A 20,316-nucleotide genomic window follows, 5' to 3' on the forward strand; every position below is an offset into this window, starting at 1 on the left:
ACACAATTGTAAAAAAATTTTCACATTGTAGAAGAGATGCAATAGGAAGAAGATGAAAGGTGGCTTACGTCCGTACCATCGTCAGGCCATTTGAGGTGGCGGGGACTGCAATGGCCATTCACCGATTGGCTGGGACTCCTGGGCGGGTCTTCTCTAGTCCATCCAATTTTCGGCTTGGGATGTCACTGTCAAGTGTACCTCCAACTTTGCTGTGCTTAACCCGCACTTGATCGGACGGTAACCATTCCTGAATGTTAAAACTGGGTTCCACTCAATAACCAGGCCACTTTGATCTTTATCCTCCTTTCTTTTTTATTTAGTTTTTTCTCTTGGCAGCCCAGATATTTGCAGCTTACAGTAGCTCACAGCAGCTTACAGCAGCTTACAGCAGCTTACAGGTGAAAAACCTTAAAACCAGAAACATCAACCGTTTTACCAATTTGCACCTTCCTTTAACCAAACAGATTTCCACATGAATTAAAATGGTACCCAAACACAATGAATAACCAACCATTTGAATGACAAATAGTGAGATTAGCACCATGGATAAATAACCATTTAAATAACCAAGTAGTGACTTCAGCAAAATGAATAAACAAACCTTTAAATAACCAAGCAAGCACATTTTTATAAATAAACATCTAAATAGCCACGCAGTGAGTTTAGCACATTTTATAAATAAACATCTAAATAGCCACGCAGTGAGTTTAGCACATTTTATAAAACATTTAAATAGCCACGCAGTGAGTTTAGCACATTTAATAAATAAACATTTAAATAGCCACGCAGTGAGTTTAATGCAATGAATAAATAAACATTGATCTATCAGAATGCATACCAGAACCACACTGCATCAAGCAAACCACAACACAGGTGTTAGCTCACAAACACAGGTGCATTTCTCATCTGCACCGCGACGCCAATGGCGTGCAAAAGTCAACAAAAGTCCGATGAACGGTTCTCTTACCGGCTGTTCTATTCAGTCTTTGAATGGTCTTAAATCCTGCACAGCTCCAGGAATGCCTCCGTGAGAAACAAATCCTCACGTCCCGTTAGCGATTTCCTGGTTCAAACAACTAGTCTCTCCTGCCCTTAAGTTGGAGCCGCACGCCCCTTGATTTGCTCGGGTGCGCGCAGGTGGGCGATAGTTGGCTCCGCCTATTTCCTGATGAGAGAGGGCGTTCGCCGTGACACCTCCCACTCAACCTTTTTTGTCCTCAGCTGGAAAGGTTGAAGAACTCAGGCGAACTTAACCACTACGGTGACTGCTCCTCCACAGGCAAAAGTACAACAAGGCGTCTGACATCTCTGTGCAGTACCACTCCATCAGACCCAGAAATTGACTGGATCGCAGGCTTTTGATGCTGAACTAAGGCACAGTTGCCTGCTGTGACAAGGATCTTAACATCTCTCACGATGCCCTTTGAGTCCGGGGCTACTGTGACGACTCTGCCGAGCCTAAACTGACCCCGCAGAGCGTTCTGGTCACAAAGCCAAACAACATCCCCGACAGCGACATTCCTTTCTGTGGTGTGCCATTTGGTTCTGATGAAGAGGTTTGGGCCAGCGAGCTGGCTCCATGCCTTCCAAAACTCGCTAACCTGGGCCTGAACTTCACGAAGGCGTTTGTAGGGGTAGTTGTCAAAGTTGAAAGACTTGAAGTCACCACTGGGAGATGCTCGTCCCAAGAGAAGGGAGTTTGGTGTTACATACTCGATCCGGTCCTCCCGACTCTGGACTCTTGCATCAATAGGCCGCTCGTTGGCAAGGTTAGCTGCCAAATGGAGGGCTGTGAGAAACTCACTGAAAGTAAGGTTTGCAGACTTGCTCAAACTCTGAAGAGCTCTCTTAGCAACCCTTACGGCAGCTTCAGCAGCTCCGTTTCGATGTGGTGAATCGGCAGGGAGCACTTTCCACATCCAGCTGGTCCCATTCCTTGTAGCATACTCCTCCAGGCTTGCTGTATCTTGACCTCGCAGGAAGGTGTACAGGTCCTCCAGAAGAGATCTTGCGCCGATAAAATTAGTCCCAGGGTCCGACCAAACCTTAAGCGGGTGGCCCCTGATGGAAACAAATCTCTGATAGGCCATCAGGAAGCTTTCAGTAGACATACTACTGGCAAGACCGATGTGTAGAGCCCGGCTTGCCATGCAGCAGAAGATGACCCCCCAAACTTTCATGGACACTCTCCTTTTGATGTCATCTTTCACCAGGTATGGTCCAAACAAGTCAACAGATGTAAACTGGAACGGTGCGGACGGTCTTGACCTTTCCATTGGTAGATCACCCATCACTTGCTGGCATACTTGAGCTCTCGCCTTCCTGCAGTCGATGCACTGGTTGACAACTTTCTGAGCTAGCCTTCTCCCTTGTATGATCCAAGCCTTCCGCCGTATCCTTAACAGCGTCCCAGCAACCCCTTCATGTCCTTCCTGATGACTTTGGCGTGCCAGTAGCGTCCCCAGACAGGTGTCAGAGGGAATTAGTGGAACAGCCGAGCAGTCCCCTTTGTAATACTGGATCCGGCCTCCGCAAAGCAGAAGCCCACTAGCTTCATCCTTGTACACGACTAGTCGGTCTGTTGTGGTGCTGGGAAAGGTCACTCCCCCTTGTGCTGCTAGACACAGGTCTCTGAAGGCGTCCTCCCGCTCGGCCACAGTGATGATCCCAGCCAACGGGACTGCCTCCCACTGTGATCTACCCCAGGCTCTGCCACGAAGATACTTCCTTGCCGCCCTCCAGACCAGTGCTAGTGACTTTATCAGTCGTGCTAGGCTACTGAACCGCTTGGTGTCCAACAGGTTTGTGGCTGCTACTCCAGCTGGTGGCCTATGCAGATCTCCAGAGGCCAAAGTTGGATCCTGCTTGGACTCCTTGCTCGCTCCAGCCCGGGTAAGAGCAGCAACAAAAGTCTTCTTTTGGATTCGGGCGAGGTTCTCTCTTGCTTCAACGGCAACATCCTTGGCGGACTTCACCGGCCACTCACTCTCCGGGAGATTTAAGAACTTGGGACCCAGTTGCCACTCTGTGCCTTCGTCCAACTCCTTGGGGCTTGCCCCTCTGGAGATGATATCCGCTACATTGAGTGGTCCGGGAACCCACCACCAGTCTTGGACGTTTGTGCTGCCTTGAATTTCCCCAATTCTATTCGCAAAGAATGTCTGGTATCCGTAGCTTTCGCGCTGGACAGCTCCCAGGACTGTCTGGCTGTCCACGAGGTGGTACCACCTCGCTACATGAATCCTGCCATGCTTCTGGAAATACTTCTTCAGACGGGCAGCGTAGACAGCTCCACAAACCTCAGCTTTAACGGCATCGCCCTTGTGGTCTAAAGGCGTCAGCCTAGCCTTGGATTCGACTAGCCGTATGATCACACCTCGTGCCAACTCCCACCGTAGGTACACTACAGCGCCATACGAGCATTCGCTGCCATCAGAGAACGTGATCCCGAGGGGCTCGGCTGGTGGGTCAGGAGGTGACAAGGCTCTGTCAAATCTCAGCTGGACAAGATCAGCATAATCCTCAAAAAGGCAGATAGCGTCTTCCCGGAGGCCCTCGGATAAAGGTATGTCCCATGTATTCTCTGATGGGCTACATTTGACCCGTGCTTCTTGAAAAGCTCTTCTCACCAAGATGGCTCCCTTCTGCTTCACGGGTGTCACAAGACCGAGGGGATCGTACAACCCTGACACTTGACTTAGGAGCTCTCTACGGGTGAGCGGATTTGGCACCTGTGTCCTTATTTCATCCTTCAACAGATTTTCCCCCAACCTCATTTTCTTCTTTCTTTTGGAGAAGTTCACAGCTACCATCAAACGAAGTTTGTCGCTCTCTGGATCATAGCCAAGACCCAGAGCTTTATTGTTCTCGTCTGAGAGTTGGTTAGGAAGGACCATCACCGGGGGTTCTACCCTCTCCATGTCACTGGGTCCTTGCCTCCCACTTTGGCCTGAGTAGACCCACGGCTTCATATAGAATCCGCCAGCTTCCAGGATTTGCTCAACATTGGCTGTTATTTTCTTTAGCTGGCTCAGGTCATTGTGCGAGGTCAGGATGTCGTCCACATACGCATCTTGTTCCAGTGCTCGGCGCTCTTCTGAGAAGTGGTTGAACATTGGCAGATTTGCGGTCTCACGCATGGCGACTTGCGCGATGCAGCCCGCTGGCTTATCTCCGATGTTGACCCTCGTAATCGCATACTCCTGAATGTCCTCCCCCTCAGAGTCTCTCCATAAGAATCGATGAAGATGTACCTCCTGGTCCTCGAGCCATACAGAATTATACATTTTTTTGATGTCCCCTAGCGCAGCAAAAGCACCTTGCCGAAACCGTAAGAGGACAGCACGGATGTCATTGAGGACATCTGGACCCTTGATAAGTAGATCATTCAGGCTCTGGCCCCTGAATTTCTGACTGCTATTCCATACAAGGCGGACCGGCGTGGTAACAGAGTGGGGGTTTGGAGCAATCAGATGGCTAACATACCACACGGGTCCAGTCCAGCTCATCAGCTCTTCTTTCATCAGGTTGACAGCAGCACCTCGCTCCACCATGTCCCGAACCTGCGTTTTGTAGGCGTTCTTCCACTCTGGCTCTCTTGCCAACTGCTTTTCAGTCCTCAGGAATGTTGCTTCGACAGCCCTCCTATTGTTGGGCAACGTCTCCGGATCCTCCATCCAGGGGTACTTTGCATGCCAATGCGGCTTCTCACTGTGATGATCTCCGCTTACATATGTCAATCCACTCTTTATTTGCTCCAGCTCCCGCTCCTCAGAAATGGTCATCTCCTTTCCCCCAGGTTGACAGTTTCCACATCTACAACCGCCACACCTGGGTTCACAGGCAGCACCGATGCTATCCCACCTCCACCAGTTCATGAAGTCTCGGCCGGCAGCACACGTAGTGGCTTGAGTGAATGAAGGCGGTCTAGCTGAGCCATTACAGCTGACTTCTTTATACTGCGCAGCCGCTGTCCGCATGGAGCGTGCAAAATGCGCTCTGGAGCCATGGGCCGTGACTGTAACATTTTCAAAAAGCTCCGGATGAGAACCGCCCACTGTTTTGCCAAGGGGGCCGTCCCACAACACAAGGTCACCTACGGAGCGCACCTTCTGAGGGACGAGCTGGCCTTCTTTATGACTGATGAGCAGCTTTATTTTAGTAGGACGGATCAGCTCGTGGAGGGGAATGTCGGGAAATATTTTTTGTAGTCTCTTGGGTAGCACGTGCTGATGGACTTCTGCGATGCTATCCAACCCGTAACACACAAGCTGGTGGGATCTCAAGGTTCCCCTTGGCGTTGTGACCCGGATCTTCAGTAGATACCGCTTGGTCTCAACCGTTACTTGCATCCCGCCAACTCCATGGACTGTGAGCGTGACATCCTCGCTCCTCAAATTCAGCTCACCTGCCGCCTCATGAGTGATGTAATTAGTATCGGATGCCAAGTCTATCAAGGTACCAATCTTCTGGCCAGCATTCGCAGTGACTTCAAGGATCATCATTACGACCGGGAACTCATCAAGGCCGTTCTCTGTCAAGGTTGAACTAAATGCCTTTGAGACAGAATTACAGAACACATTTCGACACCGCTGAGCCAAGTCGGGGGCCAGGCCCGTCAGGAACTCCTCCTGGGTCTCTGTGTAATGTTTTCCCTCGCCCCTTCCTGGGCTGGGCTTCAGTCTCCTTAGTCCATCTTCCTTGCTTCCCCCCTTGGGACAGAGGTAATAGTGATGACCCGGGCCGTGAATGCTTTTACACCGATCGTTTTTGCACAGGAAGGTTGTCTTGCATTCTGCATCGGTGTCGTGAACCTCAAGACACCTCCCACAAGCACCAAGTTTCTTCACTGCCTCTTTCTTTTCTGCTACTCCAAGTGTTTTAAATTTCTTGCAATAGTACAGCTTCCTCCCATGGCCCCTCTCTCCACAGACGACGCACAATGCTTGGGAGTTTGAGAAGTGGGTGGACTTTGTTCGAGCGTGCTTTTGTGGGATTCCTCCTCCTCTCCTGCTGGGGTCTTCATCCTTTAATTGGTCGAGTTGCTCATAAATTTTCTCCTGACCTCTCAGAAACTTAAGGAGCATGTCAAACCTGTTTCCAGTCGATTCGGTCTCCTCTTCTTCTGATACATGGACCAACCACTCCTTCTTTAAGCTGTCCGGCAGCTTGCTCTCCAGGGACTTTGTGACAAGTGGATTTTTCAAGGCGCCCGTATCTCCTAATCCGTTGAGGTCATACAAGGCTTTTTCAACAACCTGGATCAAGTCCACAATCTTCCTGGGTTGGTAACTTTTCACCGGTGCCAGCATCTGCAGCTCTTCAACAATTTCCAGGGCAATTTCTGTCTTGTTTCCAAAACGGTTTCCAAGGACACGAAAGATTTCTTCCGCTGTTCCATAGGTTGACAAGCGGAGGTCTCTCGCTACTTTTTCCTCGAGGCTATCCATCAGCTGAAATTTCCTCACCTCCTTGGAGCCAGTAGGCTCGCCTTGCTCTTGGAGCGCTTCCCATTCTTTCTTCCAGAGGTAGAAGTTTCGCTTATTTCCATCAAACTGCGGGAGTGCTGTTGGCCTTAATTTGATAGCGGGTGACCGGTGTAGGGTTCCTCTTAGGGATCCCTCGTTCTCCAGCTTCGCCTGTAATATGGTGGCTTTCCCTGAAATCAAGTCAAGTAGCCAACCTTCCACACGCCTCATGCGCTTTTGATAGTCCGACCGCTCTTCCTCTGGAATCCAGCGAGTCCATCGCCGGATGGCTTCTTTTGCTGCTTTTGCCAGCCCTTCAAGGTTGCTAAGCATTAACTCATATACCTCCAACTTCAGGCCAGATTTACTTTCCTCCAGCCGTTCGCACTCCTTTTCAGCTGCCTCCAATGCTAGGGACAATTCCGGGTAGCCAAAACTTTGCCATAGAACCCTCTGAACTGCTGCCTCCACTTCCTCAAGCTTTTGTTCACACTCTTCTGAAGCCTTCTTAGTGTCTGTACTTCCATCTTCTTTGGAGGATTCCTCAGTACAGGCACTTTCCACCTCCTCATTTGCCTCCATCACTCGGTCAGCCTCCAGCGCAACCTTGCTGAAGGCTTCGACCAGTTCTTCCGCCGACATCTTCTTGCAAGACTTCAATACTGAGTTTGCCTGTCGGGAAAACCGCTGTTTGGCAGTCGTTCTCTCACGCTTTAACTGCTGCAGAGACTTTGACTCAGCCATTTTGGGCTTTGGACAGAACTTTAAATTGGCCCACCGGGATTGGCAGGAGTTGCGGATGGGCTCGACCGAAGCTCGGCAGCTGCTTCTTCTTGGGCCAGCTTCAGCGGTTTTTCACTGTCAAGTGTACCTCCAACTTTGCTGTGCTTAACCCGCACTTGATCGGACGGTAACCATTCCTGAATGTTAAAACTGGGTTCCACTCAATAACCAGGCCACTTTGATCTTTATCCTCCTTTCTTTTTTATTTAGTTTTTTCTCTTGGCAGCCCAGATATTTGCAGCTTACAGTAGCTCACAGCAGCTTACAGCAGCTTACAGCAGCTTACAGGTGAAAAACCTTAAAACCAGAAACATCAACCGTTTTACCAATTTGCACCTTCCTTTAACCAAACAGATTTCCACATGAATTAAAATGGTACCCAAACACAATGAATAACCAACCATTTGAATGACAAATAGTGAGATTAGCACCATGGATAAATAACCATTTAAATAACCAAGTAGTGACTTCAGCAAAATGAATAAACAAACCTTTAAATAACCAAGCAAGCACATTTTTATAAATAAACATCTAAATAGCCACGCAGTGAGTTTAGCACATTTTATAAATAAACATCTAAATAGCCACGCAGTGAGTTTAGCACATTTTATAAAACATTTAAATAGCCACGCAGTGAGTTTAGCACATTTAATAAATAAACATTTAAATAGCCACGCAGTGAGTTTAATGCAATGAATAAATAAACATTGATCTATCAGAATGCATACCAGAACCACACTGCATCAAGCAAACCACAACACAGGTGTTAGCTCACAAACACAGGTGCATTTCTCATCTGCACCGCGACGCCAATGGCGTGCAAAAGTCAACAAAAGTCCGATGAACGGTTCTCTTACCGGCTGTTCTATTCAGTCTTTGAATGGTCTTAAATCCTGCACAGCTCCAGGAATGCCTCCGTGAGAAACAAATCCTCACGTCCCGTTAGCGATTTCCTGGTTCAAACAACTAGTCTCTCCTGCCCTTAAGTTGGAGCCGCACGCCCCTTGATTTGCTCGGGTGCGCGCAGGTGGGCGATAGTTGGCTCCGCCTATTTCCTGATGAGAGAGGGCGTTCGCCGTGACAGTCACAGCCTTCTTTGCATACCCTTATTTAACCCACACAAAGATGCCAACGGCTGGCGTGTCATAATTCATTGACGCATTATAAAGGATTAGGAAAAAGATAAAAAGCAGCTTACGGCCATACCTCTCTGGTTCCGCCCGATCTCGTCTGATCTCGGAAGCTAAGCAGAGCAGGGCCTGGTTAGTACCTGGATGGAAGACCGCCTGGGAATCCCAGGTGCCGTAAGCTTTTTCACTTCTCTCTCTGAAAGCCGCCCAGCGCCGTAAATTGTACACCTACACAATTGTAAAAAAAAATTCACATTGTAGAAGAGATGCAATAGGAAGAAGATGAAAGGTGGCTTACGTCCATACCATCGTCAGGCCATTTGAGGTGGCGGGGACTGCAATGGCCATTCACCGATTGGCTGGGACTCCTGGGCGGGTCTTCTCTAGTCCATCCAATTTTCGGCATGGGATGTCACAGCCTTCTTTGCATACCCTTATTTAACCCACACAAAGATGCCAACGGCAGGCGTGTCATAATTCATTGACGCATTATAAAGGATTAGGAAAAAGATGAAAAGCAGCTTACGGCCATACCTCTCTGGTTCCGCCCGATCTCGTCTGATCTCGGAAGCTAAGCAGAGCAGGGCCTGGTTAGTACCTGGATGGAAGACCGCCTGGGAATCCCAGGTGCCGTAAGCTTTTTAACTTCTCTCTCTGAAAGCCGCCCAGCGCCGTAGATTGTACACCTACACAATTGTAAAAAAAAATTCACATTGTAGAAGAGATGCAATAGGAAGAAGATGAAAGGTGGCTTACGTCCATACCATCGTCAGGCCATTTGAGGTGGCGGGGACTGCAATGGCCATTCACCGATTGGCTGGGACTCCTGGGCGGGTCTTCTCTAGTCCATCCAATTTTCGGCATGGGATGTCACAGCCTTCTTTGCATACCCTTATTTAACCCACACAAAGATGCCAACGGCAGGCGTGTCATAATTCATTGACGCATTATAAAGGATTAGGAAAAAGATAAAAAGCAGCTTACGGCCATACCTCTCTGGTTCCGCCCGATCTCGTCTGATCTCGGAAGCTAAGCAGAGCAGGGCCTGGTTAGTACCTGGATGGAAGACCGCCTGGGAATCCCAGGTGCCGTAAGCTTTTTCACTTCTCTCTCCGAAAGCCGCCGAGCGCCGCAGATTGTACACCTGTTTTAACGTTGGATATGAAAAGAAATTAGACAATATTATCCAAAATGATTCCGTTTCATGATTGCTAAATTAGTGTTGGTCAACATTTACGATTGGCATACTGTTGTTTGTAATTTAGCCGTTGAAATACAGGTGCTAACCCAACATGTTAGAATTGCCAGTGAAGAAAAGTAAAGTTACCTTCAGGCTTTAGGAACCTCTCTTGCCAATGCTAAGAACTGCTTCAATTTTAGAAAAAGAAACTTCTGATTATCTTTGACACGTTTTAAAGGATTAGGAAAAAGATGAAAAGCAGCTTACGTCCATACCTCTCTGGTTCCGCCCGATCTCGTCTGATCTCGGAAGCTAAGCAGAGCAGGGACTGGTTAGTACCTGGATGGAAGACCGCCTGGGAATCCCAGGTGCCGTAAGCTTTTTCACTTCTCTCTCTGAAAGCCGCCCAGCGCCGTAGATTGTACACCTACACAATTGTAAAAAAAAATTCACATTGTAGAAGAGATGCAATAGGAAGAAGATGAAAGGTGGCTTACGTCCATACCATCGTCAGGCCATTTGAGGTGGCGGGGACTGCAATGGCCATTCACCGATTTGCTGGGACTCCTGGGCGGGTCTTCTCTAGTCCATCCAATTTTCGGCATGGGATGTCACAGCCTTCTTTGCATACCCTTATTTAACCCACACAAAGATGCCAACGGCAGGCGTGTCATAATTCATTGACGCATTATAAAGGATTAGGAAAAAGATAAAAAGCAGCTTACGGCCATACCTCTCTGGTTCCGCCCGATCTCGTCTGATCTCGGAAGCTAAGCAGAGCAGGGCCTGGTTAGTACCTGGATGGAAGACCGCCTGGGAATCCCAGGTGCCGTAAGCTTTTTCACTTCTCTCTCCGAAAGCCGCCGAGCGCCGCAGATTGTACACCTGTTTTAACGTTGGATATGAAAGGAAATTAGACAATATTATCCAAAATGATTCCGTTTCATGATTGCTAAATTAGTGTTGGTCAACATTTACGATTGGCATACTGTTGTTTGTAATTTAGCCGTTGAAATACAGGTGCTAACCCAACATGTTAGAATTGCCAGTGAAGAAAAGTAAAGTTACCTTCAGGCTTTAGGAACCTCTCTTGCCAATGCTAAGAACTGCTTCAATTTTAGAAAAAGAAACTTCTGATTATCTTTGACACGTTTTAAAGGATTAGGAAAAAGATGAAAAGCAGCTTACGTCCATACCTCTCTGGTTCCGCCCGATCTCGTCTGTTCTCGGAAGCTAAGCAGAGCAGGGCCTGGTTAGTACCTGGATGGAAGACCGCCTGGGAACCCCAGGTGCCGTAAGCTTTTTCACTTCTCTCTCTGAAAGCCGCCCAGCGCCGTAGATTGTACACCTACACAATTGTAAAAAAAATTTCACATTGTAGAAGAGATGCAATAGGAAGAAGATGAAAGGTGGCTTACGTCCGTACCATCGTCAGGCCATTTGAGGTGGCGGGGACTGCAATGGCCATTCACCGATTGGCTGGGACTCCTGGGCGGGTCTTCTCTAGTCCATCCAATTTTCGGCTTGGGATGTCACAGCCTTCTTTGCATACCCTTATTTAACCCACACAAAGATGCCAACGGCTGGCGTGTCATAATTCATTGACGCATTATAAAGGATTAGGAAAAAGATAAAAAGCAGCTTACGGCCATACCTCTCTGGTTCCGCCCGATCTCGTCTGATCTCGGAAGCTAAGCAGAGCAGGGCCTGGTTAGTACCTGGATGGAAGACCGCCTGGGAATCCCAGGTGCCGTAAGCTTTTTCACTTCTCTCTCTGAAAGCCGCCCAGCGCCGTAAATTGTACACCTACACAATTGTAAAAAAAAATTCACATTGTAGAAGAGATGCAATAGGAAGAAGATGAAAGGTGGCTTACGTCCATACCATCGTCAGGCCATTTGAGGTGGCGGGGACTGCAATGGCCATTCACCGATTGGCTGGGACTCCTGGGCGGGTCTTCTCTAGTCCATCCAATTTTCGGCATGGGATGTCACAGCCTTCTTTGCATACCCTTATTTAACCCACACAAAGATGCCAACGGCTGGCGTGTCATAATTCATTGACGCATTATAAAGGATTAGGAAAAAGATAAAAAGCAGCTTACGGCCATACCTCTCTGGTTCCGCCCGATCTCGTCTGATCTCGGAAGCTAAGCAGAGCAGGGCCTGGTTAGTACCTGGATGGAAGACCGCCTGGGAATCCCAGGTGCCGTAAGCTTTTTCACTTCTCTCTGAAAGCTGCAGAGCGCAGCAGATTGTACACCTACAAATTACAAAAAGTATATCACATTGTTGAAGAGATGCATGTTTAGTGTTGTTTTAACGTTGGATATGAAAGGAAATTAGACAATATTATCCAAAATGATTCCGTTTCATGATTGCTAAATTGGTGTTGATCAACATTTTACGATTGGCATACTATTGTTTGTAATTTAGCCGTTGAAATACAGGTGCTAACCAAACATGTTAGATTTACCAGTGAAGAAAAGTAAAGTTACCTTCAGGTTTTAGGAACCTCTCTTGCCAATGCTAAGAACTGCTTCAATTTTAGAAAAAGAAACTTCTGATTATCTTTGACACGTTTTAAAGGATTAGGAAAAAGATGAAAAGCAGCTTACGTCCATACCTCTCTGGTTCCGCCCGATCTCGTCTGTTCTCGGAAGCTAAGCAGAGCAGGGCCTGGTTAGTACCTGGATGGAAGACCGCCTGGGAACCCCAGGTGCCGTAAGCTTTTTCACTTCTCTCTCTGAAAGCCGCCCAGCGCCGTAGATTGTACACCTACACAATTGTAAAAAAAATTTCACATTGTAGAAGAGATGCAATAGGAAGAAGATGAAAGGTGGCTTACGTCCGTACCATCGTCAGGCCATTTGAGGTGGCGGGGACTGCAATGGCCATTCACCGATTGGCTGGGACTCCTGGGCGGGTCTTCTCTAGTCCATCCAATTTTCGGCTTGGGATGTCACAGCCTTCTTTGCATACCCTTATTTAACCCACACAAAGATGCCAACGGCTGGCGTGTCATAATTCATTGACGCATTATAAAGGATTAGGAAAAAGATAAAAAGCAGCTTACGGCCATACCTCTCTGGTTCCGCCCGATCTCGTCTGATCTCGGAAGCTAAGCAGAGCAGGGCCTGGTTAGTACCTGGATGGAAGACCGCCTGGGAATCCCAGGTGCCGTAAGCTTTTTCACTTCTCTCTCTGAAAGCCGCCCAGCGCCGTAAATTGTACACCTACACAATTGTAAAAAAAAATTCACATTGTAGAAGAGATGCAATAGGAAGAAGATGAAAGGTGGCTTACGTCCATACCATCGTCAGGCCATTTGAGGTGGCGGGGACTGCAATGGCCATTCACCGATTGGCTGGGACTCCTGGGCGGGTCTTCTCTAGTCCATCCAATTTTCGGCATGGGATGTCACAGCCTTCTTTGCATACCCTTATTTAACCCACACAAAGATGCCAACGGCAGGCGTGTCATAATTCATTGACGCATTATAAAGGATTAGGAAAATGATGAAAAGCAGCTTACGGCCATACCTCTCTGGTTCCGCCCGATCTCGTCTGATCTCGGAAGCTAAGCAGAGCAGGGCCTGGTTAGTACCTGGATGGAAGACCGCCTGGGAATCCCAGGTGCCGTAAGCTTTTTAACTTCTCTCTCTGAAAGCCGCCCAGCGCCGTAGATTGTACACCTACACAATTGTAAAAAAAAATTCACATTGTAGAAGAGATGCAATAGGAAGAAGATGAAAGGTGGCTTACGTCCATACCATCGTCAGGCCATTTGAGGTGGCGGGGACTGCAATGGCCATTCACCGATTGGCTGGGACTCCTGGGCGGGTCTTCTCTAGTCCATCCAATTTTCGGCATGGGATGTCACAGCCTTCTTTGCATACCCTTATTTAACCCACACAAAGATGCCAACGGCAGGCGTGTCATAATTCATTGACGCATTATAAAGGATTAGGAAAAAGATAAAAAGCAGCTTACGGCCATACCTCTCTGGTTCCGCCCGATCTCGTCTGATCTCGGAAGCTAAGCAGAGCAGGGCCTGGTTAGTACCTGGATGGAAGACCGCCTGGGAATCCCAGGTGCCGTAAGCTTTTTCACTTCTCTCTCCGAAAGCCGCCGAGCGCCGCAGATTGTACACCTGTTTTAACGTTGGATATGAAAAGAAATTAGACAATATTATCCAAAATGATTCCGTTTCATGATTGCTAAATTAGTGTTGGTCAACATTTACGATTGGCATACTGTTGTTTGTAATTTAGCCGTTGAAATACAGGTGCTAACCCAACATGTTAGAATTGCCAGTGAAGAAAAGTAAAGTTACCTTCAGGCTTTAGGAACCTCTCTTGCCAATGCTAAGAACTGCTTCAATTTTAGAAAAAGAAACTTCTGATTATCTTTGACACGTTTTAAAGGATTAGGAAAAAGATGAAAAGCAGCTTACGTCCATACCTCTCTGGTTCCGCCCGATCTCGTCTGATCTCGGAAGCTAAGCAGAGCAGGGACTGGTTAGTACCTGGATGGAAGACCGCCTGGGAATCCCAGGTGCCGTAAGCTTTTTCACTTCTCTCTCTGAAAGCCGCCCAGCGCCGTAGATTGTACACCTACACAATTGTAAAAAAAAATTCACATTGTAGAAGAGATGCAATAGGAAGAAGATGAAAGGTGGCTTACGTCCATACCATCGTCAGGCCATTTGAGGTGGCGGGGACTGCAATGGCCATTCACCGATTTGCTGGGACTCCTGGGCGGGTCTTCTCTAGTCCATCCAATTTTCGGCATGGGATGTCACAGCCTTCTTTGCATACCCTTATTTAACCCACACAAAGATGCCAACGGCAGGCGTGTCATAATTCATTGACGCATTATAAAGGATTAGGAAAAAGGTAAAAAGCAGCTTACGGCCATACCTCTCTGGTTCCGCCCGATCTCGTCTGATCTCGGAAGCTAAGCAGAGCAGGGCCTGGTTAGTACCTGGATGGAAGACCGCCTGGGAATCCCAGGTGCCGTAAGCTTTTTCACTTCTCTCTCCGAAAGCCGCCGAGCGCCGCAGATTGTACACCTGTTTTAACGTTGGATATGAAAGGAAATTAGACAATATTATCCAAAATGATTCCGTTTCATGATTGCTAAATTAGTGTTGGTCAACATTTACGATTGGCATACTGTTGTTTGTAATTTAGCCGTTGAAATACAGGTGCTAACCCAACATGTTAGAATTGCCAGTGAAGAAAAGTAAAGTTACCTTCAGGCTTTAGGAACCTCTCTTGCCAATGCTAAGAACTGCTTCAATTTTAGAAAAAGAAACTTCTGATTATCTTTGACACGTTTTAAAGGATTAGGAAAAAGATGAAAAGCAGCTTACGTCCATACCTCTCTGGTTCCGCCCGATCTCGTCTGTTCTCGGAAGCTAAGCAGAGCAGGGCCTGGTTAGTACCTGGATGGAAGACCGCCTGGGAACCCCAGGTGCCGTAAGCTTTTTCACTTCTCTCTCTGAAAGCCGCCCAGCGCCGTAGATTGTACACCTACACAATTGTAAAAAAAATTTCACATTGTAGAAGAGATGCAATAGGAAGAAGATGAAAGGTGGCTTACGTCCGTACCATCGTCAGGCCATTTGAGGTGGCGGGGACTGCAATGGCCATTCACCGATTGGCTGGGACTCCTGGGCGGGTCTTCTCTAGTCCATCCAATTTTCGGCTTGGGATGTCACAGCCTTCTTTGCATACCCTTATTTAACCCACACAAAGATGCCAACGGCTGGCGTGTCATAATTCATTGACGCATTATAAAGGATTAGGAAAAAGATAAAAAGCAGCTTACGGCCATACCTCTCTGGTTCCGCCCGATCTCGTCTGATCTCGGAAGCTAAGCAGAGCAGGGCCTGGTTAGTACCTGGATGGAAGACCGCCTGGGAATCCCAGGTGCCGTAAGCTTTTTCACTTCTCTCTCTGAAAGCCGCCCAGCGCCGTAAATTGTACACCTACACAATTGTAAAAAAAAATTCACATTGTAGAAGAGATGCAATAGGAAGAAGATGAAAGGTGGCTTACGTCCATACCATCGTCAGGCCATTTGAGGTGGCGGGGACTGCAATGGCCATTCACCGATTGGCTGGGACTCCTGGGCGGGTCTTCTCTAGTCCATCCAATTTTCGGCATGGGATGTCACAGCCTTCTTTGCATACCCTTATTTAACCCACACAAAGATGCCAACGGCAGGCGTGTCATAATTCATTGACGCATTATAAAGGATTAGGAAAAAGATGAAAAGCAGCTTACGGCCATACCTCTCTGGTTCCGCCCGATCTCGTCTGATCTCGGAAGCTAAGCAGAGCAGGGCCTGGTTAGTACCTGGATGGAAGACCGCCTGGGAATCCCAGGTGCCGTAAGCTTTTTAACTTCTCTCTCTGAAAGCCGCCCAGCGCCGTAGATTGTACACCTACACAATTGTAAAAAAAAATTCACATTGTAGAAGAGATGCAATAGGAAGAAGATGAAAGGTGGCTTACGTCCATACCATCGTCAGGCCATTTGAGGTGGCGGGGACTGCAATGGCCATTCACCGATTGGCTGGGACTCCTGGGCGGGTCTTCTCTAGTCCATCCAATTTTCGGCATGGGATGTCACAGCCTTCTTTGCATACCCTTATTTAACCCACACAAAGATGCCAACGGCAGGCGTGTCATAATTCATTGACGCATTATAAAGGATTAGGAAAAAGATAAAAAGCAGCTTACGGCCATACCTCTCTGGTTCCGCCCGATCTCGTCTGATCTCGGAAGCTAAGCAGAGCAGGGCCTGGTTAGTACCTGGATGGAAGACCGCCTGGGAATCCCAGGTGCCGTAAGCTTTTTAACTTCTCTCTCTGAAAGCCGCCCAGCGCCGTAGATTGTACACCTACACAATTGTAAAAAAAAATTCACATTGTAGAAGAGATGCAATAGGAAGAAGATGAAAGGTGGCTTACGTCCATACCATCGTCAGGCCATTTGAGGTGGCGGGGACTGCAATGGCCATTCACCGATTGGCTGGGACTCCTGGGCGGGTCTTCTCTAGTCCATCCAATTTTCGGCATGGGATGTCACAGCCTTCTTTGCATACCCTTATTTAACCCACACAAAGATGCCAACGGCAGGCGTGTCATAATTCATTGACGCATTATAAAGGATTAGGAAAAAGATAAAAAGCAGCTTACGGCCATACCTCTCTGGTTCCGCCCGATCTCGTCTGATCTCGGAAGCTAAGCAGAGCAGGGCCTGGTTAGTACCTGGATGGAAGACCGCCTGGGAATCCCAGGTGCCGTAAGCTTTTTCACTTCTCTCTCCGAAAGCCGCCGAGCGCCGCAGATTGTACACCTGTTTTAACGTTGGATATGAAAAGAAATTAGACAATATTATCCAAAATGATTCCGTTTCATGATTGCTAAATTAGTGTTGGTCAACATTTACGATTGGCATACTGTTGTTTGTAATTTAGCCGTTGAAATACAGGTGCTAACCCAACATGTTAGAATTGCCAGTGAAGAAAAGTAAAGTTACCTTCAGGCTTTAGGAACCTCTCTTGCCAATGCTAAGAACTGCTTCAATTTTAGAAAAAGAAACTTCTGATTATCTTTGACACGTTTTAAAGGATTAGGAAAAAGATGAAAAGCAGCTTACGTCCATACCTCTCTGGTTCCGCCCGATCTCGTCTGATCTCGGAAGCTCAGCAGAGCAGGGACTGGTTAGTACCTGGATGGAAGACCGCCTGGGAATCCCAGGTGCCGTAAGCTTTTTCACTTCTCTCTCTGAAAGCCGCCCAGCGCCGTAGATTGTACACCTACACAATTGTAAAAAAAAATTCACATTGTAGAAGAGATGCAATAGGAAGAAGATGAAAGGTGGCTTACGTCCATACCATCGTCAGGCCATTTGAGGTGGCGGGGACTGCAATGGCCATTCACCGATTTGCTGGGACTCCTGGGCGGGTCTTCTCTAGTCCATCCAATTTTCGGCATGGGATGTCACAGCCTTCTTTGCATACCCTTATTTAACCCACACAAAGATGCCAACGGCAGGCGTGTCATAATTCATTGACGCATTATAAAGGATTAGGAAAAAGATAAAAAGCAGCTTACGGCCATACCTCTCTGGTTCCGCCCGATCTCGTCTGATCTCGGAAGCTAAGCAGAGCAGGGCCTGGTTAGTACCTGGATGGAAGACCGCCTGGGAATCCCAGGTGCCGTAAGCTTTTTCACTTCTCTCTCCGAAAGCCGCCGAGCGCCGCAGATTGTACACCTGTTTTAACGTTGGATATGAAAGGAAATTAGACAATATTATCCAAAATGATTCCGTTTCATGATTGCTAAATTAGTGTTGGTCAACATTTACGATTGGCATACTGTTGTTTGTAATTTAGCCGTTGAAATACAGGTGCTAACCCAACATGTTAGAATTGCCAGTGAAGAAAAGTAAAGTTACCTTCAGGCTTTAGGAACCTCTCTTGCCAATGCTAAGAACTGCTTCAATTTTAGAAAAAGAAACTTCTGATTATCTTTGACACGTTTTAAAGGATTAGGAAAAAGATGAAAAGCAGCTTACGTCCATACCTCTCTGGTTCCGCCCGATCTCGTCTGTTCTCGGAAGCTAAGCAGAGCAGGGCCTGGTTAGTACCTGGATGGAAGACCGCCTGGGAACCCCAGGTGCCGTAAGCTTTTTCACTTCTCTCTCTGAAAGCCGCCCAGCGCCGTAGATTGTACACCTACACAATTGTAAAAAAAATTTCACATTGTAGAAGAGATGCAATAGGAAGAAGATGAAAGGTGGCTTACGTCCGTACCATCGTCAGGCCATTTGAGGTGGCGGGGACTGCAATGGCCATTCACCGATTGGCTGGGACTCCTGGGCGGGTCTTCTCTAGTCCATCCAATTTTCGGCTTGGGATGTCACAGCCTTCTTTGCATACCCTTATTTAACCCACACAAAGATGCCAACGGCTGGCGTGTCATAATTCATTGACGCATTATAAAGGATTAGGAAAAAGATAAAAAGCAGCTTACGGCCATACCTCTCTGGTTCCGCCCGATCTCGTCTGATCTCGGAAGCTAAGCAGAGCAGGGCCTGGTTAGTACCTGGATGGAAGACCGCCTGGGAATCCCAGGTGCCGTAAGCTTTTTCACTTCTCTCTCTGAAAGCCGCCCAGCGCCGTAAATTGTACACCTACACAATTGTAAAAAAAAATTCACATTGTAGAAGAGATGCAATAGGAAGAAGATGAAAGGTGGCTTACTTCCATACCATCGTCAGGCCATTTGAGGTGGCGGGGACTGCAATGGCCATTCACCGATTGGCTGGGACTCCTGGGCGGGTCTTCTCTAGTCCATCCAATTTTCGGCATGGGATGTCACAGCCTTCTTTGCATACCCTTATTTAACCCACACAAAGATGCCAACGGCTGGCGTGTCATAATTCATTGACGCATTATAAAGGATTAGGAAAAAGATAAAAAGCAGCTTACGGCCATACCTCTCTGGTTCCGCCCGATCTCGTCTGATCTCGGAAGCTAAGCAGAGCAGGGCCTGGTTAGTACCTGGATGGAAGACCGCCTGGGAATCCCAGGTGCCGTAAGCTTTTTCACTTCTCTCTGAAAGCTGCAGAGCGCAGCAGATTGTACACCTACAAATTACAAAAAGTATATCACATTGTTGAAGAGATGCATGTTTAGTGTTGTTTTAACGTTGGATATGAAAGGAAATTAGACAATATTATCCAAAATGATTCCGTTTCATGATTGCTAAATTGGTGTTGATCAACATTTTACGATTGGCATACTATTGTTTGTAATTTAGCCGTTGAAATACAGGTGCTAACCAAACATGTTAGATTTACCAGTGAAGAAAAGTAAAGTTACCTTCAGGTTTTAGGAACCTCTCTTGCCAATGCTAAGAACTGCTTCAATTTTAGAAAAAGAAACTTCTGATTATCTTTGACACGTTTTAAAGGATTAGGAAAAAGATAAAAAGCAGCTTACAGCCATACCTCTCTGGTTCCGCCCGATCTCGTCTGATCTCAGAAGCTAAGCAGAGCGGGGCCTGGTTAGTACCTGGATGGAAGACCGCCTGGGAATCCCAGGTGCCGTAAGCTTTTTCACTTCTCTCACCGAAAGCCGCCGAGCGCCGCAGATTGTACACCTACAAATTACAAAAAGTATATCACATTGTTGAAGAGATGCATGTTTAGTGTTGTTTTAACGTTGGATATGAAAGGCAATTAGACAATATTATCCAAAATGATTCCGTTTCATGGTTGCTAAATTAGTGTTGATCAACATTTAACAATTGGCATACTTTTGTTTGTAATTTAGCCGTTGAAATACAGGTGCTAACCCAACATGTTAGAATTGCCAGTGAAGAAAAGTAAAGTTACCTTCAGGTTTTAGAAACCTCTCTTGCCAATCCTAAGAACTGCTTCAATTTTAGAAAAAGAAACTCTTCTGATTATCTTTGACGCATTATAAAGGATTAGGAAAAAGATAAAAAGCAGCTTACGGCCATACCTCTCTGGTTCCGCCCGATCTCGTCTGATCTCGGAAGCTAAGCAGAGCAGCGCCTGGTTAGTACCTGGATGGAAGACCGCCTGGGAATCCCAGGTGCCGTAAGCTTTTTCACTTCTCTCTCTGAAAGCCGCCCAGCGCCGTAGCTTGTACACCTACACAATTGTAAAAAGTTTATCACATTGTAGAAGAGATGCAATAGGAAGAAGATGAA

General features: G+C 47.3%; 1 protein-coding gene, 25 non-coding genes and 1 pseudogene across 26 annotated transcripts; 26 read left to right on the forward strand and 1 right to left on the reverse strand.

Moving 5' to 3' along the window:
* Positions 1 to 1,858: 1,858 nt before the first annotated feature.
* On the reverse strand, positions 1,859 to 8,322 carry LOC119218794 (uncharacterized). Its single transcript, XM_062560600.1, has 3 exons — positions 8,108 to 8,322; positions 2,549 to 7,547; positions 1,859 to 2,007 (listed from the first exon to the last, which is right to left on the reverse strand). The coding sequence occupies exons 2-3, from the start codon at positions 7,209 to 7,211 to the stop codon at positions 1,859 to 1,861; spliced, it is 4,812 nt and encodes a 1,603-aa protein (XP_062416584.1). The 5' UTR covers positions 7,212 to 7,547; positions 8,108 to 8,322.
* A 120-nt stretch (positions 8,323 to 8,442) lies between these two features.
* On the forward strand, positions 8,443 to 8,561 carry LOC134120882 (5S ribosomal RNA). The gene has a single exon (XR_009952425.1). It is a non-coding gene; the product is annotated as a 5S ribosomal RNA (ribosomal RNA).
* A 339-nt stretch (positions 8,562 to 8,900) lies between these two features.
* Positions 8,901 to 9,019, forward strand: LOC134120883 (5S ribosomal RNA). The gene has a single exon (XR_009952426.1). It is a non-coding gene; the product is annotated as a 5S ribosomal RNA (ribosomal RNA).
* A 339-nt stretch (positions 9,020 to 9,358) lies between these two features.
* LOC134120884 (5S ribosomal RNA) lies at positions 9,359 to 9,477 on the forward strand. Its single transcript, XR_009952427.1, has one exon. It is a non-coding gene; the product is annotated as a 5S ribosomal RNA (ribosomal RNA).
* Positions 9,478 to 9,821: 344 nt separating this feature from the next.
* LOC134122407 (5S ribosomal RNA) lies at positions 9,822 to 9,940 on the forward strand. Its single transcript, XR_009953947.1, has one exon. It is a non-coding gene; the product is annotated as a 5S ribosomal RNA (ribosomal RNA).
* A 339-nt stretch (positions 9,941 to 10,279) lies between these two features.
* LOC134120885 (5S ribosomal RNA) lies at positions 10,280 to 10,398 on the forward strand. The gene has a single exon (XR_009952428.1). It is a non-coding gene; the product is annotated as a 5S ribosomal RNA (ribosomal RNA).
* Positions 10,399 to 10,742: 344 nt separating this feature from the next.
* LOC134122323 (5S ribosomal RNA) lies at positions 10,743 to 10,861 on the forward strand. Its single transcript, XR_009953863.1, has one exon. It is a non-coding gene; the product is annotated as a 5S ribosomal RNA (ribosomal RNA).
* Positions 10,862 to 11,200: 339 nt separating this feature from the next.
* On the forward strand, positions 11,201 to 11,319 carry LOC134120887 (5S ribosomal RNA). The gene has a single exon (XR_009952430.1). It is a non-coding gene; the product is annotated as a 5S ribosomal RNA (ribosomal RNA).
* A 339-nt stretch (positions 11,320 to 11,658) lies between these two features.
* On the forward strand, positions 11,659 to 11,777 carry LOC134120888 (5S ribosomal RNA). The gene has a single exon (XR_009952431.1). It is a non-coding gene; the product is annotated as a 5S ribosomal RNA (ribosomal RNA).
* Positions 11,778 to 12,171: 394 nt separating this feature from the next.
* On the forward strand, positions 12,172 to 12,290 carry LOC134122324 (5S ribosomal RNA). The gene has a single exon (XR_009953864.1). It is a non-coding gene; the product is annotated as a 5S ribosomal RNA (ribosomal RNA).
* Positions 12,291 to 12,629: 339 nt separating this feature from the next.
* LOC134120889 (5S ribosomal RNA) lies at positions 12,630 to 12,748 on the forward strand. The gene has a single exon (XR_009952432.1). It is a non-coding gene; the product is annotated as a 5S ribosomal RNA (ribosomal RNA).
* Positions 12,749 to 13,087: 339 nt separating this feature from the next.
* On the forward strand, positions 13,088 to 13,206 carry LOC134120890 (5S ribosomal RNA). The gene has a single exon (XR_009952433.1). It is a non-coding gene; the product is annotated as a 5S ribosomal RNA (ribosomal RNA).
* Positions 13,207 to 13,545: 339 nt separating this feature from the next.
* LOC134120891 (5S ribosomal RNA) lies at positions 13,546 to 13,664 on the forward strand. Its single transcript, XR_009952434.1, has one exon. It is a non-coding gene; the product is annotated as a 5S ribosomal RNA (ribosomal RNA).
* A 344-nt stretch (positions 13,665 to 14,008) lies between these two features.
* On the forward strand, positions 14,009 to 14,127 carry LOC134122408 (5S ribosomal RNA). Its single transcript, XR_009953948.1, has one exon. It is a non-coding gene; the product is annotated as a 5S ribosomal RNA (ribosomal RNA).
* A 339-nt stretch (positions 14,128 to 14,466) lies between these two features.
* Positions 14,467 to 14,585, forward strand: LOC134120892 (5S ribosomal RNA). Its single transcript, XR_009952435.1, has one exon. It is a non-coding gene; the product is annotated as a 5S ribosomal RNA (ribosomal RNA).
* Positions 14,586 to 14,929: 344 nt separating this feature from the next.
* On the forward strand, positions 14,930 to 15,048 carry LOC134122326 (5S ribosomal RNA). Its single transcript, XR_009953866.1, has one exon. It is a non-coding gene; the product is annotated as a 5S ribosomal RNA (ribosomal RNA).
* A 339-nt stretch (positions 15,049 to 15,387) lies between these two features.
* LOC134120893 (5S ribosomal RNA) lies at positions 15,388 to 15,506 on the forward strand. The gene has a single exon (XR_009952436.1). It is a non-coding gene; the product is annotated as a 5S ribosomal RNA (ribosomal RNA).
* Positions 15,507 to 15,845: 339 nt separating this feature from the next.
* LOC134120894 (5S ribosomal RNA) lies at positions 15,846 to 15,964 on the forward strand. The gene has a single exon (XR_009952437.1). It is a non-coding gene; the product is annotated as a 5S ribosomal RNA (ribosomal RNA).
* Positions 15,965 to 16,303: 339 nt separating this feature from the next.
* LOC134120895 (5S ribosomal RNA) lies at positions 16,304 to 16,422 on the forward strand. Its single transcript, XR_009952438.1, has one exon. It is a non-coding gene; the product is annotated as a 5S ribosomal RNA (ribosomal RNA).
* A 339-nt stretch (positions 16,423 to 16,761) lies between these two features.
* Positions 16,762 to 16,880, forward strand: LOC134120896 (5S ribosomal RNA). The gene has a single exon (XR_009952439.1). It is a non-coding gene; the product is annotated as a 5S ribosomal RNA (ribosomal RNA).
* Positions 16,881 to 17,224: 344 nt separating this feature from the next.
* On the forward strand, positions 17,225 to 17,343 carry LOC134122423 (5S ribosomal RNA; annotated as a pseudogene).
* A 339-nt stretch (positions 17,344 to 17,682) lies between these two features.
* Positions 17,683 to 17,801, forward strand: LOC134120898 (5S ribosomal RNA). The gene has a single exon (XR_009952441.1). It is a non-coding gene; the product is annotated as a 5S ribosomal RNA (ribosomal RNA).
* A 344-nt stretch (positions 17,802 to 18,145) lies between these two features.
* LOC134122327 (5S ribosomal RNA) lies at positions 18,146 to 18,264 on the forward strand. Its single transcript, XR_009953867.1, has one exon. It is a non-coding gene; the product is annotated as a 5S ribosomal RNA (ribosomal RNA).
* A 339-nt stretch (positions 18,265 to 18,603) lies between these two features.
* On the forward strand, positions 18,604 to 18,722 carry LOC134120899 (5S ribosomal RNA). The gene has a single exon (XR_009952442.1). It is a non-coding gene; the product is annotated as a 5S ribosomal RNA (ribosomal RNA).
* Positions 18,723 to 19,061: 339 nt separating this feature from the next.
* Positions 19,062 to 19,180, forward strand: LOC134120900 (5S ribosomal RNA). The gene has a single exon (XR_009952443.1). It is a non-coding gene; the product is annotated as a 5S ribosomal RNA (ribosomal RNA).
* Positions 19,181 to 19,574: 394 nt separating this feature from the next.
* On the forward strand, positions 19,575 to 19,693 carry LOC134122384 (5S ribosomal RNA). Its single transcript, XR_009953924.1, has one exon. It is a non-coding gene; the product is annotated as a 5S ribosomal RNA (ribosomal RNA).
* Positions 19,694 to 20,091: 398 nt separating this feature from the next.
* LOC134122060 (5S ribosomal RNA) lies at positions 20,092 to 20,210 on the forward strand. Its single transcript, XR_009953601.1, has one exon. It is a non-coding gene; the product is annotated as a 5S ribosomal RNA (ribosomal RNA).
* Positions 20,211 to 20,316: the final 106 nt, after the last annotated feature.

The sequence above is a fragment of the Pungitius pungitius genome, unplaced genomic scaffold (genome assembly GCF_949316345.1).
Source record: "Pungitius pungitius unplaced genomic scaffold, fPunPun2.1 scaffold_28, whole genome shotgun sequence".
Classification (NCBI taxonomy): Eukaryota; Metazoa; Chordata; class Actinopteri; order Perciformes; family Gasterosteidae; genus Pungitius; species Pungitius pungitius.

Coding starts and splice junctions, on each gene's coding strand:
- LOC119218794 (XM_062560600.1), bottom strand. CDS start 7,211: ATGGCTGAGTCAAAGTCTCTGCAGCAGTTAAAGCGTGAGAGAACGACT. Junction 2,008..2,548: donor CGTGTACAAGGATGAAGCTA/GTGGGCTTCTGC, acceptor TATCGGCGCAAG/ATCTCTTCTGGAGGACCTGT.